The 19,348-nt window shown below is 46.3% G+C and overlaps 1 protein-coding gene across 1 annotated transcript in view; it reads left to right on the top strand.

Moving 5' to 3' along the window:
- LOC126536806 (cell adhesion molecule Dscam1-like) overlaps positions 1–19,348 on the top strand; it is a 494,472-nt gene that overhangs the window by 409,995 nt on the left and 65,129 nt on the right. The window contains exons 18-19 of the mRNA XM_055074010.2: positions 1,263–1,500; positions 3,126–3,224. Of these exons, the coding sequence (XP_054929985.1) occupies positions 1,263–1,500; positions 3,126–3,224 (337 nt within the window). The remainder of the gene's footprint in view (positions 1–1,262; positions 1,501–3,125; positions 3,225–19,348) is intronic.

The following is a 19,348-nucleotide window of genomic DNA, read 5'->3' as shown; positions in this document are numbered from 1 at the left end:
TTGGCATACCACGACTTCCGCGTTTCAGCGCGCTAGATGGCGAAAGTGTAAGGCGAGATTGTCGGTGTTGAATTCATTATGAACTGGCTACATTCTTTGGGCGTATGCAGGGTATTCCTTTTTTGGAGTTATGGCGGTAAGCGAAATATTTACGACCTCAAGAACTCTAAGCTGGGCGCTTTTCTACGCTTGCAATTTCCAAGGAAACGAAATATTTTGCTGCCTCTAACAAGAAGGCCACAATGAAGCTGATGTTCGAAGATGCGACAGTGCGCCCGCCTTGTGTCTCCTTTACTACAGCCGCTTTCTTTGCTCGGTCAGTGTTTTTAGTAGTAGTTACGGTTTCTATATCACACATTTGCGAAAAGTCCCGTATTCTGACATTAAGAATACAGCATAGTAGTAGTCGAGGTACTCGTTTTCCTAATCTTTCCACAGCAACATATGTACAACAGAACTGACAAATGTGTTTTTTGGGCTACATGAAAGAATCAGACTTAATGGTATACGAAAAGTATGTACCTACGGTTCCTCTGCCGTGAGCAGTGCATTTGAGTGCATTTATTAGAGACGTGCGACTAAACACGCCAGAAAAATGATCATTCGGGAATTTTTTTAATTTTTCCCACCGTGATAGCTCAGCTAGCAGCTTAGCTCAAGGTCTCGAGTGGAGAAATGCGAAAATTTTCGTGAGCCGTTAAGCATTGAGCATTGAGCATTGAGCATCGTGAGCATTGACGGAACGTTAAAGAACTTTATGTGGTCAAAATTAATCCGACATGCCTCCTAATCGGATGGTGTTCTTGGCCCAAAAAAGTCTGAAATTTATTTAATTTAATGAGGTATCAATTTTGTGAACTGGAAGAGAATAAAAACATTTAGATCGTCGTATTTACGCTGGGCCCCAAGAATCGACGAAAGAATCCTCAAAGAAAAAATAAATGTAGCAACCATGCGAACAAACTAGACCCAACGTGTGCAAATAGGTTTTTCTCACTGCATTCGACACTTCTATTGTCAGATCAGGCAGTTTACCCAAATGTCTGTATCTATGCGTGCTACGTAACTGAATAAATGACTGAATGTTTGTTTTGCTGTATTTAGAAAAGTGAGGAAAATGTAATTGTAATTGGTGTGAGCGTGTAATTTGTATTTTGTATATGTGCGTTCTGCAAATGACTTATTCGTGTACGGTTAGCTTTGTTTTCGCCGTCGAACCAATAATAACGACAGCAATGTTCCTTTTGTTTGGTTTTTTTCAGCCCCCTCCGAACTTTTCGGCCCATGGACGGATCCGCGGCTATTACGTCGGCTACAAGCCAGTCGGATCGGGCGAGTCCTTTGTCTACAAGACCATTGACGTTTTGGACGGCTTTGTGCCTGAAATCAGCATCAACAACCTGAAGCGCTCTACCAAATACAGCGTCATTGTGCAGGCATTCAACGGGAAAGGCGCAGGGCCACCGTCTACAGAAATCACTGCTCAAACTTTTGAACATGGTGAACAGAAAGCTGACTTTATTCTAGTTTTTTTTAAATTTTATTTAGTGTGACTACGAAGGCAGAACGTTTAAAGAAGTATATATACTTTCAAAACGTATATGCCGATGTCGTTACAGCATGTCTCTCACATCGCGTTGTTCGTGCGACTCGTTAGCAGAGACATCACATATCATCGTGCGCCATCTAGTAAGCCATCTAACGCACCACCCAATGTCCAAAAAGTGGCTTTATGCAGAGAGCGCATAGTAGTTCGCGTGAGGTGGTGGATAAAAGCGAGTTGAAACGGTATCCTATGGAAGAGGCAGTGGGGAGGGCTGGTTAGGAAGTGTTAAGAAGTACGCCCTGTAATCTCGTGTTATTTGTTTATTGCTCAGTCGTAAAGACAAATGCGCATGCATCTGCAACAAATTGCTTCTTTCCTGAAAAATTTATTTGCAGCGGAGAATTTGGCGAATCTGCTTTGAACGCAGTCTCACCTTCTTTTTCTTTGTGGGGCGTTTACTGTTGCAAAATTGTCAAAGCAAAGATGCTAAAGGTAATTTGGAAATGTTCCTTTCGAAGGCGACTACATTTTCCCCCTTTTAATAGGGGAGAATATTGATAATGGTAATCTGCAATTTTCCATGGAATGTAAATGTTTATTATGAAATAAATGCCTAGGTTTCTGCAAGACAAAGAAGTTAAATGCAGTAGAATTTTATTCACTTTCCTGCTAATTGGCTTACATCGAACGGCGTCTTGCTGCCTCTGTCCGAAAGTAAAGGCAGTGTGGTTCTATTTTTATCCTTCACAAAAAAATCGCAAAACGCTATGAACGACCGTTTTTAAACATTATTATCTCCTCAAAAGAGCTATCAACCTAATAGTTAAGGTAGGCGTCAGAACTCTTGCTAAGTTTTGCCTAATTAGTGCGATGAATTGCCAGCGCACTTAAAATTTATGTACACCCGTGAGCAAAAGTATACGGACAAGGGATTGCGTGATAAAACTGACTTGTTCCTATGCCTGCGATTGTAACTCGCAACTAAAGACTGCAGTACAAACCAGACGTTGCGAATTTTCTAGTCCACTCGTCTGTTTCCTTTTATGCCTGTTAATTACGAAGAAATTCTGTTTTTTTTAGGCGAACCTGTGGTCCGTATACTTTTGCTCACGGGTGTACCTCTTTCGGCCCAGACGCATGCAGGAACTCGCCGCATCTTTCCTACCCCCCTCCCTCTCTCTCTATCTGTCATCTTTCTATTTGCCTTTCAGTTCCCCCCGCGTGGGGTAGCCAAACAGAGAAATTTCTGGTTAACCTCCCTGCCTTCTATCTTTCTTCATTTCTTGCAATCATGCTATCAGCTGAGGCGACTCCTCAAGGAAAAAAATAAAGGCATGTCCCCTAATTAACGGCACTTACATGGAAACGCTTTTCTTAATTTGCGAATCCATCACAACCATGCACAACATTTATATGAGTCCTCAGATCCAAAAGACTTACGCGCACAAGCATTGCGCTTAGCGCTACATAGCTTTGGAGGAGCCTGATGAGTGAGTCGTCAAATGTACTTGCTTTTTGGCATTACAGATTACCGTTGTGCTGAACTAACATTTCTCCTATTCAATGGACGACGATGCAGATCCTCCCCTCCCACCGGTGATCCACGTTGTCTCAACCTCGGCGAGTGCCGTCACCGTGTCGTGGGATCTGTCGGCGAAAGAAGCGAAGCCCATTACAGGTGTGCGCATTTCCTTGTTTCGTGTGTGCGTATTTCTTCCTCCTTTAACATGTTGTGTGTCACTGTCCCTGCCTTTCTCCTCTCTTCTGACTCTCCCTCCCTACCTTTCTCTCTCGAGCTCTCTCACTATTTGCTTCTTATAGTAATTGACAGGGTTTTTCGTATCAGAAGCGACAGAATGGCCGAAGAGTGAAGTCGCGAGAAAAGGCCATTTGGCATCCATTTAGCTCCGCGACGTGGGCCACAACCATTGCGCACGCAGGGCCCTAAGCAGACTAGAGCACATGAGCGGCACCCTGTGGATCTAAGAAACCATCGATCAGCCGAAGGTGTTGTGCACAAGGTAAGGCACAGGATTATAGTTACCTTCCACCGTTCATATACATCTCTGCATTCGTGCACAATTACTTATCGTCACGCGAGTAAGGCTATCAGCTAATGTACGGAATGGCCCTACTCGCTCAACCGCCCTCTGCTTCCGCGTTATAGACAAGTGTGTTGGGTATGGTTCCAGAAATCGCTGCGCATTGCGCATTCTGTTTGGCAAAACTCACAAGCCCCTAAGCAACTGCAATATCGCACTCAATTTTTTGTATTGTTATGCAAGCCGAATGTTTGCATAGAAGGATAGTTCTCCACCATTACTTCATACCACATCTGCGGTAACGGCAATTTCATTTGGGCTAGTTGATGCATCTTGTAAGTAGCAGCTTTAAACAGCCAGACACAGGACACCGCAGGAGAACCGCAGAACAGAGCACTTACTAGCAACCAAATGCTTTATTTCCAAAAGCGGTTTGCAACGGGATATACATAAACATTAAAGGAATTGACACGACAAATACATTGGTCAATAAATGGAGAGAGACGCAGGACTAACGCAAGCGTCACTCTGTGTAAAAATCACGAAGGGTTCAAAACTCTCGCGTGCACGCTGTTCGCGGTACTTAATTACTATTTTGCATTTTTTTTTTCGAATATAGAGGTGCACTGGCACTTCTATCAATGGGTGGCCGGAGGCCTTTAGGGAAGCCGCATGTTTTACGCAGCCGGTCATTATTGTATCTTCGCGTTTGACCGATGTGACGGCGATAGCACGTGAGACGAATCTCGTAGACAACCTGCGTGTGACGTTCAACAAGGCAAAGAGCATGCTTTTCTCAGCAGGGCTGCGTTGCGTTTTGTTCTTGACTCACTCTTCTACACACTGCACCCAGCTGGTTATAGGGCCGGGTGCTAGATACAAGCTTTCCTCCAGCCGTCAACGCGACTTTCATTATTACGTTGTGGGACACGCGGTGTAGATAGGGGGTAACTGCAGTCCTTGAAAGCCGTGATGACTGTTTCTGCTTGTCTGCCGTTTTTCGTTTATTGACTAACGTTACTCCAACGCTACACTGTAGGTTATTCGGATAGCCAGCACATCTTAACAGGTCAAGTTGTGCTGAAAAGCCGTGTTCTACAGAGTGCTCGCAGGAGTGCGCTAGAGCAGCTCTGGAAATAAAGCATTTGGTTGCTATCCTCTGTTTCGCGATTCTTTGCTGTGTCCATTGTCGCGCTGTTTAAAGTTGCTGTTTATCTCTCTTGTATTTCGTGAACTCACTTTGAACTACGTTATTGTGAGATCGCATACAAAGGAGTTCTCAATGTTTAAGAGATAAAGGTTAACTCTGACGTAGAGACACACAACCACACGCATGCTTCGAGAAACAACTAGGGGTGTTCTTTAAGCCCTTTCCAGTGAATGTTTGCGATGTTTCGCAACGGAAACGTAAAGACTAAGGAATAGCAATGTACTTATCGTGTGTTTGCCCCACGGACAACAATATTTAGGAGCTTTGATTGCGTTTAGAATTATTTTAGGAGCTAATCACGACGTTATGTGACTGTGACCATTTTCATGGTCCGATTCCGAAGATGTCGCAGTCTAACGCAGCGGTAAAAACTGCAAGATGATACTACAATGCCTTAACACCTAATGTAGCGGCAGACGCAGCATAGTGGTATGATACTACTGTGTAGTGCTACCGGTGGTAAGGAGAGCGTTCGCGCTTCCCTCGTGACAGCTATCGTTTCGAGACACCGCGCCTCATGTAGAAGACGCAGACGCTGTCATATGAGACGCTGCGCCACTGGCCACAGAGCCGTGTCTCCGGTATACGTAGGCAGTCGCAGACGCTGCACAAGGTTCCCAAGTAGTCCTTGATGAAGTGGCACCCGCAGTATACGGTTTGGCTTCCGCGACGAGCAAGGCGTGGTGGTAAGGTGGAAGCACCACCCACTATTGCCACGAATAAGCACCTCTCAAAACATGCCGAACGCATTCTCGGATAGAAACCTCGGTTGGTTCTGTTATTACATTGTCTTCAGGTGCATCCGTAAGAGCAGCCACATATTTATTACGACTCGCCGGTACTTGCAGTGATTAAATCAGGTTGGACAGCCTACGCATTTCCCCGCCGAACCCGACGATGACCGAAACTAAGTCAGGAAACGTCCGCACGCAATTTCAGCTTGAGAGCGCTATTTGAGCGCACGTGGGGGCAAATTGTGCGAACACGCATATATACACGCGGACAGCGCCGGCGCTCCGGATCATTCATTATACATGGGCCTGCGCTAGTGCGCCAATATGCCGGTGTTGAGCGAATAAAGGAGAGCGCTGCGGGGGCCATCTAGGGCCTATATATGCCTACTGCACTGTTCACGGTTCCTCGCGTACATTATTCATGCTAATGCACACCTGCACGGCGCAACCTACCATGAGAAGTGAGAAACGTGCCGGCAAATACCGCGTACAGAGAGAGAGAGAAGAAAAAAGAAAGTACACACCCACGCCCAGCTTAGGCGTTTATGTTTCCCTTGAGCCGTCCGTCTACGGAGTTGTACGTTCTTGAGGACCATAAGGCGGCGCCGGGTTCTGTATGCATATATACTGCGAATATTATAGGCTTCGCGGCCAGGTTGGAAAGCTATGTATGAAAGATGCGGTTCCCGCACGCCACGTCAGCTATCTATGGGCAGGCGCTTGTGTGCGTGCATGTTTTATTTATCTTTACAATGGTGGAAAGCGCTTTGTTATAGGGTGCGCCACTCAAGCTAGGATCGCGTGTCACCGACAAAGCGCGACGCTGATAGAGCTTGGTAATGTGGGCGTACGCTATCCACTTGACTCTAGGTGTTTCGTTATTCTCATTGATGTTAGTTCATAGTATATTAAACTGTCAACTTTATAAATGCGGAAGCGCTTTCTGTGAGGAGAATTTATCAGGTGGAAGTCCCAAAAAGTATTCACCACTTCTAAGCATTCTTTTTTTTTTCATCAACTTCTCTCACCAAGTGTTTTGGGCAGTCTAGTAACGTAGCTGGTTTATCTTTTAAGCTATAACCTTTATTTTTTCTCTTTTAAAACACCTTTTTACATGCGTCTGCAGAATACGAGACCTTTAGCAGCTTCTTATGCACGAAATGAATTTAGCTCCCGTTGACGGCTACCTTCAAGTGACTTTGAGCCAAAAGGCAGAGCCATTAGTCGGGTATTCAAGCGAGAACAGCCGCGCAAGTTGCGAGAACAAAAAATATTTTTTCCAAGTTCTTCCTAATGTTTGTTCACAATATCACTCATACTGTAACTTCTAGTACGCTGAAATCTTGTCATTTCTAATAGAGACGTTCAAAAGGCAGATACAGGACACCATACACTTCATTGCAATCTTTTGGCGCTGAGACAGTGTTGCCTGTGCCCTTTTGAACGCCAATGATCCGTGAGTTCCACGGCGTGGGTTTCGCGTCACCTCGAGAGATGGCGCCACGCTTCGTGGCGCCTCCTTCAGGCGCTTCTGCCCGCCGCGGTGGCTTAGTGGTTACGGTGGTGCGCTGCTAAGCACAAGGTCGCGGGATCAAATCCCGGCCGCGGCGGCCGCATTCCGATGGAGGCGAAATGAAAAACGCCCGTATTCTGTGTATTGGTGGCTCGTTAAAGATCCCCTGGTGGTCAAAATTAATCCGGAATCCTCCACTACGGCGTGCCTCGTAATCAAGTCATGCATTTTGGCCGTAAAACCCTCGAATTCAATTCATTCTTCTTCTAGTTAGGCAGTGCGCTCTGTCTCCCTGACGTCTTTCGATGCCTGTCTTGCGGCCTTCAGCCGCTTTTCTTCTTTTAGCTGGGCAGCGTCTATATAGACCAGTCTACCGTATGGCGTGGTGCGGTTTGGTGCGGTGGGGTGTGCTGTTGCTAACATGCAGTACACTAAATTTAAGATTCTGGCTAGTATAATCTCGAACCAATCTGCTTTGTCGGTTGCCATTTCATCCTTAGGTCTACTCTCGATTACGGGAGAGCCAGCAATTCTTTTTTCTGTTTGCACAACTTGTGACCTTTTCTCGGCAAATATTTATTTAGCACTTTCCGAAAGCTAGCCCGCTTTTATAGAGAAGCTTGTTTTCAACCAGGCTCGATAGCTTCGAAACGGTTATTCGCGCAGTTTATTTTTTATTTTTGATGACAACTAGTGACCTTTGTTAAATGTTGTCCTTTTTTCATGGTATTTGGCTGTCTTTCTTGCAGTGGCCAGTACAGGCGTGGTACCTAATTATGCTGATATAAGTATTCCTAAATACTGTACATATATGTGTCTGCGTCCGGCTATTAGATATTCGGTTCGATTTTCGATACTTGCTATTCGTATTCGATTTGTATTCGAAAATCTTATATTCACTCTTCTCTGGTTAACAGTACTTCTCCACGAAACCAATTCATCGAAAATAAACGCATTCGCAGCTATTGTCAATTTTTATCTTGCTCTCCTATCCCGCATAAAGTTTCGCTGATATGGTATCCACGAACTTGACACATTTCGTCAATGTCTCCACTGCAAAAGCACACAACGCATTTGCCTTGCACCACCGGATCACTTTGTACAATGAGACAACTAACTCTGAGTGATCTGTATAAAATATTCAATCAAACGTTGCCTGATATGCGCGAACAAAGTCTGGTGAGTACAGTGCGTCGCGCCCACGCAACGTCTTCTAACCATAGCGTGTGATGTAGGCATTGTCAGGCCATGACGTCAGTTCCTGTACAATGGGATATCATCTCGTTCAAAAGAGGACGCCTGTAGCGTTTCCGGCGTCGTCTGTCGTGAAACATGGTTAACACTGGCAAAGTCATCTTACATTGAAGACGTCATGTTCTGTAACGCTTATTGCCTATTGTTAGAACCAAGAAGAAACTGCATTGGCAGGCGGACGATCTGGTTATGCTCAATTTCGCCATTTTGTATCGTCGTTTCTATGCCTTGACCCTTGTTTTGTTCAAGCTGTGCACAATGTTCGAAATGAATTTATTTATTACTGGTGCTGCGTCAGTGGATTCTATCCCACTTAAGTATCTCGAAATCCATGCTGGAAAATTGAGCGGCCGAGCACTGATACTAAGAACGAACGGACTGAAATATAAGCAGCGTGTCTTTCCGCTCCACTGAATGAATGAAATTTGAGGTTTTACGTGCCAAGACCACGACTTGATTATGAGGCACGCTGTAGTGGGGGACTTCAGATTCATTTTGACCACCAGGCGATCTTTAACATGCCCCGAATTCTCGGGGCGTGGTCGCTTTTGCATTTCTCCCCCTATAAATGCGGCCGCCGTGGCCAGGATTTGATCGTGTGACCTCGTGCTTAGCAGTGAAACACCACGCTAAACCACCGTGGCGGGTCCTGCTTCGCCGGAGCCACTGTGTACAGAATCACTGCTGTATGAAAGAAAAATCAAAAATGCCCTTAGTACTTAACGTATATTTATAGGGTGTACGATGGTGTTTGATTTACTGTTTGACCCGCCGTGTTGGCTTGGCGGCTATGACGTTGCGCTGCTAAGCACGAGATCGAGGGATGAAATCCCATTCACGGCAGCCGCACTTAAAGGGGGACCAAATGCAACAACACGCGTGTGCGGTGCTTTGGGTGCGCGGTAAAGAACCCTGGCAGGTGGTAAGAATTAATCAGGAGGCTCCAATACGACGTGGCTCATAATCAGATCGTGGCTTTGGCTCCTACGTTCCCGTAATTTAATTTAATCTGCTGATTGGTGACCTTAAATAGACTAATCAAGCTCAAGTTTCCGCTCACGACAACAGCGCCAATCGCTCATCTTGCGGACACATTCAAAACATACACGGTCGCGCGTTCTCCCGTCTTGTCGGAGCGACTGCTTACCTCTAGCGTTTACACGCGCGCTGTCGTCATTGCGTTTTAACGATACGAAATGAGATCTCATCCGACAAACCTGGTATACAGTATTGTATTTATGAGTCAGTCAGTGGCCATAACAGCCTTGAGAACAACCCGCCGGGGTTGCTTAGTGGCTATGGTGTTGGGCCGCTAAGCGCGAGGTGGCGGGATCGAATGCCGGCCACGGCGGCAGCATTTCGAATGGGACGAAATGCGAAAACACCCGTGCACTTAGATTTAGGGGCACATTAAAGATACCTAGGTGGTCTAAATTTCCGGAGTCCCCCACTACGGCGTGCCTCATAATCAGATAGTAATTTTGGCACATAAAACCCAATAATCGAATTTTTATTTTTTTAGCCTTGAGAACACAAAACGCCAGGACCCACCCGCGAAGTTCTAGAAGTTTCCAAAAACTGGTAAATAATAATATACCATGGAACTGTTGGCTGGTGCAATCGGGAATTTTATTTTCATATGTCTTTCCCTTCGTGCCCCGATATAAATTGAGTGACCCTTACATTTGCCGTGTATAAGCTTTGTAAGCTTTTTCTAACTTTTTTAAGGTTGTAAGCGTCCGTGCAATGCTGGATTTTCTTTTTCATTTTTTTTTCAGGATGATGCGCGCTGTAGGACGCGCCCATAAAAGCCATTCAGTCTATCTATCTTTAACTTTCTTTTCTTTTTCTCTCCCGCTCTCTCATGCTAAGCGCCAAAGCATGTGTTGGCGGCAACGAACAGCGAATGATCGTGACGGGTATCTTCCAAGATGTTCATCCGCCATCTTGCGAGCCTATGTGGCTGCCGCGTCTCTTAAGAACGACCGCTGTCGCTAATTGTGAATACAAAATTAGCAACTGTGCTCAATTTGGTGCACGTTCACCTTATGGGCTAAGTTCCGTCTATTGCCGTACGCATTCGCAAGTATCTCCACTCCAAGCACGTAGCTGTTGCCCAAACAACTGTCATTTGTCGTTATGATAAACAAACGCTTTTCGACTACGCAGCAAAGACAAGGTTGGGTGTACGAGCTACTTAATGCTTGCTTTTTTAGCACACCTTTAACGTTATAGCCGCACAAGAGAAATGCACACTACAAAAGAAAAAAAAAGGCGAGTGTCCTCAGCGTGTAATCAGCAGTGGCTTCAGCAGTGTAATCAGCGACTTCGTTTTAAACATGCAAATCCGCCACAGTTATATATAGTAAGAGATAGGCCCGTACTGAACACAAATGCAAATACAGTTGTCGGCTTCTTTTTTACTTCTACTTTTCTATTTCCTTTTCTTTTTTGGCGACAGGCGTGCGGAATTCGTTATTGCGATATACCAAATGAGAGCGCTGCCATCCAGACGCGAAAGAGTGCAGTGACGTCATTAACGTAATACAACGCGAACATTCTTAAAAGCCTCAAAAACGCATCGCGTAAAATATAACGTCATGAAAACAACTTCCTGGGGTGTTTGTGAGCGTAGTCTGCAACTGTTTAACATCGGCTTGTACCATAAAACAAATATTTAAAATTTTTTATTAATAAACTTAACTAATTAGCTAACTATAATGGGACTCCAGAAAATATTCTCGAAAACTCAAGATGACTGCATGCTAATCTCATACGGTTGATCCCGTTCTTCTGAGGTGTACCAATGCATCATAAAAGTTTGGCTATATTTGCATGAAACAACTGGTACATAGTGGCAGCTCATGCGGATTCTGCAATAACTACGATGATTAAAGAAAACACGATGCATTTCAGTATCTTCCAAATCACTCCAGCGTCATAAGGAAGGAAGGAAGGAAAAAGTGGAGAAGGAAGGCAGGGAGGTTAACCAGTTTTGCCTAACCGGTTTGCTACCCTACACATGGGAGGCGGATGGGGGGGATGAAAGATGGGGAGAAGAGATAGAGGGCACATAACACGGCACACACATCGTTGGTTACAGTCTGTCACTCTTGTGTGGTACGTGACATCACTGTCACAGTCGCTTGTCCAAGCCCGTATCCTTCATAAACCGAAGTAGTCCCTTCGTCGCCTTCAGCTGCGATGTCTTCAGTCGGCGATATGTGAAAGTGGTTGCAACTGACAATGGTCTACTGTCAAGGTGCGCTAGAACGGACGCCATGGACTGTCTCTGAACATTATATTCAGGACAGTCGCACAGAATGTGTTCCAGCGTCTCCTCGCAAAGACAGGCATTGCAGAGAGCGTTGTCGGCCATTCCAATGCGAAACGAGTAAGATTTCGTGAAGGCCACCCCTAGCCATAAGCGATAAAGCAAGGTGGCCTCACTTCGGCGGAGTCCGGTTGGCATACAGAGATGCATCAAGGAGGGCAGGTCGTGTTGATGATCGCTGCGGTTGGTCTGGCTGCTTGGTGTGCACCATAGAGAGAGCGTGATCTCCTGTGCAAGCACTTGAAGTCTGCTGGCTGCGTCGGATCGTGAAAGTGGTATGGCCTCTTCCTGTGTGTCTTCAAGAGCTGTCCGAGCGGCTTTATCGGCGTCTTCATTTCCGATGACGCCGCAGTGACTTGGCAGCCACTGAAACGTCACGTGATGTCCTTTCTCATGTGATGTATGAAGTAGGCATCTAATATCGAATACGAGCTGTTCAGATGGCCCGCGACGCAGAGCTGATCGTACAGATTGTAGGGCTGCCTTTGAGTCGCTGAAAATTGACCATTGTCGAGGTGGTTCCCGATTGACAAAACAAAGTGCAGCTCGAAGAGCAGCTAGTTCCGCAGATGTAGATGTCGTTGGGTGGTCAGTCCTAAAGCTGATGGTAATACCTCTTTCTGGGACGACTGCAGCACCGGACGAACACTGGATGTTTGTGGAACCGTCAGTATAAATATGTGCACTGTCTGCGTACCTCTCGTGCAGAAGAAGCAGAGACAGTTGTTTCAGCACAGGCGACGACAGCTCAGACTTTTTCCCGATTCCTGGCACGTTGAGATGGACTGTGGGGCTGACAAGGCACCAAGGGGGCATCGATGGTTTAGATGCAGCGGTGAAGCCCGAGGGAAGTTTGTCGTTGTACTTGACAATAGTTTTTGAGAATGATGCTTGGTGCCTGTCTGAAGGTAGTGTTGCAAGGTGGTGATAGGGGGCCCGTGCCAAATGTCTGATATGCGTTCTCAGGGTTTCCACCGTGATGTGAGTCTGCATTGGATGGTCCCGAGCAATCGCAATAGTTGCCTCAGTTGACGTGCATCTCGGCAAACCAAGACAAACTCTGAGTGCTTGAGCTTGCGCTGCTTGCAGAACACGAATATTTGTCTTGCAGGTGTTGTTCAGTACAGGTAGACTGTACCTTAAAAAACCGAGAAAGAGAGCTCTGTAGAGTCTCAGCATTGCGTCTACTGACATCCCCCACGTCTTTCCTGTCAGGTATTTAAACAACTGGGAGGTTGCTGTTAGGCGTCGTTTCATGTAAGCCACGTGCGGGCTCCAACAGAGGTCTCGGTCGATAATTACGCCTAGAAATCTGTAGGTTCTGACATAGGAAATGGTCCGCCCGTTGATTGAGATGACATAAGGCGTCATTGGTTTGCGAGTAAACGCCACTAGGGCGCATTTTTCTGGCGATATGCTGAGACCTTGTTCACACAAGTAGCTCGCTGTCAAAGTAGCCGCTCTCTGAAGCCGTGCACGTATCTGAGGACGTGTGACTGCCGAAGTCCAGAGACAGATGTCGTCTGCGTATACTGAAATTTTGGTGGTAGTTGGCAAGTGTTCAGCAAGCCCAATAAGAGCGAGGTTGAATAGCGTCGGGCTGAGAGCACCGCCTTGAGGAACGCCCTTGCTGGTATAGCGTCGCGTAGTTGGGCCATCGTCAGTTAATACATAGAATGATCTTGCAGATAGGTAACTTGCAATCCATAAAAATACTCGGCCACCTAGGCCAACCGTCACAAGAGCGTCGAGAATAGCCTCATGCAATACGTTATCGTATGCCCCTTTCACATCTAAGAATAAAGCTGCAGATAAACGTTTACGGGACCTTTCGTGCTGGACATATGAAACGAGATCAACTACATTGTCGATGGAAGAGCGGTCACGTCGGAAACCAGCCATGGAACTCGGATAAATCTTGTAGTGTTCAAGGTACCATTCCAGGCGGCCAAGGATCATCCGTTCCATTATCTTTCCTACACAGCTGGCCAACGCTATCGGGCGGTAAGAGCTGAGCTCTAGTGGGGATTTGCCCTGCTTCAATATTGGCACCAGGCGGCTCACTTTCCATTCGTCAGGAACATTTCCCTCCTGCCATGAGGTGTTGTAGAGACTCAATAGTGCTGTCCGTGCGGATTCTCCGAGATAGCACAAGGCTCGGTATGATATACCATCTGGACCCGGAGATGATGAGCGCCTGCAGAGAGCTAGTGCCGCCTCGAGCTCCTCCATTGTAAAAGGAAGGTCCATGCGGCAATCTCGGGAATGGGGGACATCATCTCGGGCTGGAGGATCTGGGCGTGTCGCTTGGTCTGCCATTCGCACACAAAAGTCTTCTGCGACATCGATGTCTTGCCGCCCTTGGAAAAGCGCGAGTGCCTTGAATGGAAAACGCTGTTCCGGAAGGCAACGCAGACCTTGCACCGTTTTCCAAATGTGAGACAGCGGCTTGCGGGGGTCGAGTGTTTGGCAAAACGTTGCCCAACGTTCCAACGCTAATCTATTCATTCGACGCTGAATCTTCTTTTGTATCCTCCTGGCTGCCCTAAGGTCATGGATTGATCTTGTACGCCGATATCGACGTTCCGCCCGGCGACGAAGTGCGCGAAGTCGCTCTAATTCTATGTCGAAGTCGTTTCGCGTGTGAGAGATCGTCAGTATGCGAGTGGCGTTCCGCATCGTATTTTTAATTGTTTGTTCTAACCCAGAGGGCAGGCCCTCGCTGCAGGCATCTTCCATATCAGATTTGAAGTTGGCCCATTGAATCGTCCGAATGGTATTCCGTGGGCCAGATCTAGACATCAAGCCTTTGATGTTCAGATAGGTGGGAATGTGATCACTCCCATGGGTCTCAATATCTGGAAACCACTTCACATATCTGGCGAGAGAGTTGGAGACAAAAGCAAGGTCGAGGCAGCTGCCGTATGTCACGCCTCGAAGAAAGGTGGGGCTACCATCGTTCAAGAGAGTAAGGCCATAGTTGTAGGCGATGCTTGATAATCTTCGTCCTCTTGCATTTGTCTTTGTACTTCCCCATGCTGGATGGTGTGCATTGAAATCTCCTATGATGACCCATGGAGCGGGGCAAACACTCAAGATATCCGCTAATCTTTTAGTGTCGAAATTGTTGGAAGGCGATATATACACGCCTATGAGAGTAAACAAGAGTTTGTTCTTTTTAACTGTGACGCATATATACTGATTGTCGTCGTGGGGCGCAATCGGTTGCAAAACATAGGTGAGTTCCCGACGATCAAAAATGATGATTTTGCTGCATGCACTATTTGTTGATGACATGAAACATTCGTACCCTGACAGTCTGATTGGTTTCGACAAGTTGGGCTCACAAATGACGATGAGTGGAAACACATTGGTGTACACATACTGACGGAAATCTGAAATTCGTGATTTTAGCCCTCTGGCGTTCCACTGCATGACGGACGCTGCCTTGACTTCTTTTCGGAAGGATGGGGTATGGGTAGCCATCTTTCTAGTTGAGGGATTCAAGCACTGGGCTTAAGGCGTCCAGCACTTTAAGTGCGCTTCGAGCAGACGGTGTCCCCATCTCAACTAAAATCGTTCGGATGGCCTCCATGAGGGAACGTAGCACCGAGATGACTTGATCTGTTTTAGGTGAATCATCAATGGCCGGAAAAGGCTCCGGTGGCGCCGTGACCTTCTGAGGTTCCTTAGCAAGGGAGCGGCTCGGTAGCGTAGGCCATTCCTCTAAAGAAAGAGTCTTATCTGATGCCCTCGTGGAAGTGGTGGGCCCTATCGCGTCGCGACTAAGTGGTACCGTAGTGGAGCGGGTACTATCGCTTCGCTCATGCGCCTTCTTTGAAGACTTACGACGGTGCCGACGTCGACGCCGACGCCGGACTACTTCGGCTGCCTCCCTGTGGGCCGAATTGTCTCTGGCCATTTGCTTCAGAACCGCGCGCTCCCTCTTGATCCGGGGGCAGTCTTTCGACGAGGCTGCGTGAGGGCCGCTACAGTTGGCGCACTTCAGAACTGTGGCACCGCAGGTCACTTCTGCATGAGGTTCAGCGCAACGGGGACACAGAAGCGAGTTCGGACACACGCCCTTTACGTGTCCTAGCCTGAAGCACTGATGGCATTGAAGCGGCTTCTGGATGAATGGTCGAACTGGATGTCGAAAATGTCCGACTTTAACGTGGGAGGGTATGCAATCCCCCTTGAAGATTACTTTTACGCAGCGCGTATTCCCAAGACGGCGCACTTGCGTAATGATCGTGCCCTCGTTTGCCGGCTTGATGAGGCTAGGTAAATCTTCATTGGGAATGGCAATGTCAATGTCGTAAATTACACCGGCTATCGATGTGTCGTCGATCGGGATGAAGGGGCGCATTTTGATTCCGCCAAGCTCCGTGATTTCTTGAAGTGTTCCAAGCGCACTCGCGTTGTACACGTCTATGGCGAGTATATTCTTGCGTGGGTTTATTCTGATGTCTTTAATTTGATCCGGCACCGCACGTTCCAGAAAAATGGATAGGGCTTGCCTGTTCAGCAACCGTAGGTTGCTTGACGGTTCTTCCGGCATAAAGATGATGACGTGTGGCCAGCGCGCAGGCCTTGACTTCATAGTCGTAGTGCTCGCAGGAGGTGACGGCGCTGTGTTGGCGATCTTTCTCTTCGCCCTCTTACTCCGGACGGGTATGAAGCCGTCGTCGGATGAGTCGTCTTCCGACATAGAGTACAGCTCGGTGTCCTCGGTGTCGCTGGGGGAGCCAACTCGCTTCCTTGCGGTTGACAGCCGTGATGACTTCTGGCCAGGAGGGCCTGTGGCATGCTCCGCGTCCATGGTCGCAAGACGGGGAGGTAAGGCACCCCGATAGGCAAAGAGTTCACCAAAAATGCAGAGAGCACAGAAACAAGCGTTCTGTCAAGAAGACACTTCCCCAGCGTCATAGATGACGAACACGCCGATAACGCTGCTGGGTCCGCTCTTCCAGGCAACAAAAAGGAATCCATACCATCATGAGGGACAGATGCCACTTCTATGTCCGTGGTCCCTTTCTCTCACTCTCTTTTCCTACCATCACTTCTCTTTGCCTCCACATCCCCTTCGTCCCAAGCGTAGGGTAGCAAACCGGATTTTCCCTTCTGGTTAACTTCCCTACCTTTCCCCTTTCTTCTGTCTCTCTCTTTCTACAATGTTAAGGATGAATCCTTCTCTGGCCATTGTGCCCTTATGTTTACTATAGGAACAAAAGACAGCTATTTCACATTTAACTTTGATTTATGGAATCTAATATCAACCTTATGAATGATGAATGCTTTGTAAGGGATGTTAAGACTTGATAGATGAGTTGTGGGATCAGATAAAGTAACTTAAATTAAAAAAAAAGGGTAGAATTCATAGCAATAGACTTGCGATAGAAATTCAATCTACTTCTATATGCATGGAAAACGTGAATCTCGGCATCCGCGCGAAATATATCGAAAAGTTTAAAAAGAAACTTAAAATTTGCAAAATTGGGCAAAGAAGACTGCTGAGAGGCTGTGGTTGGGTGAAACATAGAATAAGCCGTCACACTGTGATGAGAAAAGATAGGCCACGAAGAATTGAATCCAAAGAATTCTTCATAGAAATACTGTAACGTATGAGAGGGAACTAAGACTCAGAAGCTTTGTAGAATATTACACTGAATTACTCAGCCACGGTAAGCAAAATAAAGAAAAGAAGACTTGAATAAGAATTCTTACCATTTATGAAGAAAATAACGAAACTACAAAACCTAGCCTGCAGGCATCCAAAGCGTGCATAAAATAGAGCAAGCAATGGACGAACTCAATGTCGGCAAGGCTCCTGGACTGGACGGCTAGGAGCTGCCTTTTATAAGCCATTCAAATGAGAATCAGCCAAATCTCTCAATCATGTAGAAGATGAAGCATACACTACAAAACTCTCAACTTTCCTTAAAATGGCGCATAATGTGTTGATTCTTCATTTATGAGGATCCTGCGAAGTTGTTATCGGTTGAATCTTACAGGCCTATAATCTTCACCATTTGTGATAACAAAATATTTAGGCAATTTTAGGGCAGAGTTTGCAAACACTTATTAAGCACCTCGGTGAGTCACATCCATACATTCATCAAAGCCCGTACAATTTTCACAAATATACACCCAGCTAGAGTTGTGCTAGAGTGTTGCGATGCATTCGGCGGTCGACTTGTTGCTAGAGCACCGCCTAGAGAAATTAGTGCACACGTAGCACCTCTTTCTATATTGGAATGAGTGCCAATTTTACACGCGAGATCAAACAGTGTCTAAAAGTGGCCTATACAGACAGCAAACTTCTAGCATTATCAGCAGGCACCTGAGCGAAAGTGAATGAATACGAGCGTCTGTAAAACAAGGCTGGCCATTGTCACCTGTGCACATTGCTGTGCATCTCGAACTTTTCTGTGTAGGTAAATTAATAATAAAATTACACGTGTTTACGGGCTTGAAGCGTTATTACTTAAGGTGCTACGCCACGTAGATATCGCTCTGTTCTGCTCTCACCGGGAGAGCATTAAACAGGTAAAGGAGTCACTGGTGACTTCTGTGTGAAAGCAGACTCCAAGATAAATTTTTACATGGTTACTGCAATAAAAAATAAACGAAATTGTTTAGACTTATGAAATGAGGAGCATTGCCGGAAAAATGTTTGGGTGCACCTTTCAAACATGTGGCTCAAGACTGGCCCAACACATAGCGAGAGAAAACAAGGATAGGAAAGGCAGGGAGGTCCACCAGAACAGCATCCGATTTTCTACCTTACTCTGGGGGTCGGGGAAAGGGGAATAGAAAGAGGAAGAAAGTGAGAGAGTAAGCACTGAGTACGTGTGGGAGGGACACCATACACAAGGATACTATAAACGGTCTCTTAAGCCCGTGCACTTCAAGTACTGCACTAGTGCACGAATCGCTTTTCGAGCCAGTGACGGACGTGGCCATGGTCCGAGTATCTTCGGCTCGGTGAACGGTCTCGAGTCCAGTCGGCGTAAAGTTGCCCGCAGAGACAGGCAGTGGACATAAACTGTTACATAAACACAAAAACTGTTAGAAAAGGCACCAGCATGACGAAGGCACATGTGTTGAGTGTTCGCGCGAGAAAGTTTCTAACGCAGTCCGTCTTCTCTCTCTTTTGATATATATATATATATGGTACATACGATTCGACAAATCAAAATCGGGACCCTCGGTTTCTCTTAGTCTTGTTCATCACATATGTACCCCAAATAATATTGTATAAAATCTGTAATTGTATTCCTTTGCCGTTGTTGATTTGGCCCCCCCGCCCCTGCAATTACCCTCATTGGCAATGAATAAATAAAGAAAAACGCGTAGCGATGGTTTCGAATCCGGCAGCTTTCATGCCTTCAGGTAGCATGTGTGAGTGTATTCAACACAAAGAATTGTGTTCAATAATTGCTTCCTATATATATATATATATATATATATATATATATATATATATATATATAGAGAGAGAGAGAGAGAGAGAGAGAGAGAGAAGATAGGTGGAAAGTGAGAGAGGGAGCCTCAGTGCCATGTTACGTCTGTTCCTTCTCTGCAGCTTAAGAAAGATAGAAACTGTTGCTCTTGGCATGCACAATGCAGGAGCAGGTCAAGTAGGCCAAGAGATTTGTTTATACTTTTTTCTACTTGAATTGGTCTTTCGTTTAATGTATTCTTTAGCTACT

Source organism: Dermacentor andersoni, chromosome 4 (assembly GCF_023375885.2).
Source record: "Dermacentor andersoni chromosome 4, qqDerAnde1_hic_scaffold, whole genome shotgun sequence".
Taxonomy (NCBI): Eukaryota; Metazoa; Arthropoda; class Arachnida; order Ixodida; family Ixodidae; genus Dermacentor; species Dermacentor andersoni.
The sequence above is the reverse complement of the archived record's forward strand: the minus strand, read 5'-3'. Positions and strand labels throughout refer to the sequence as shown.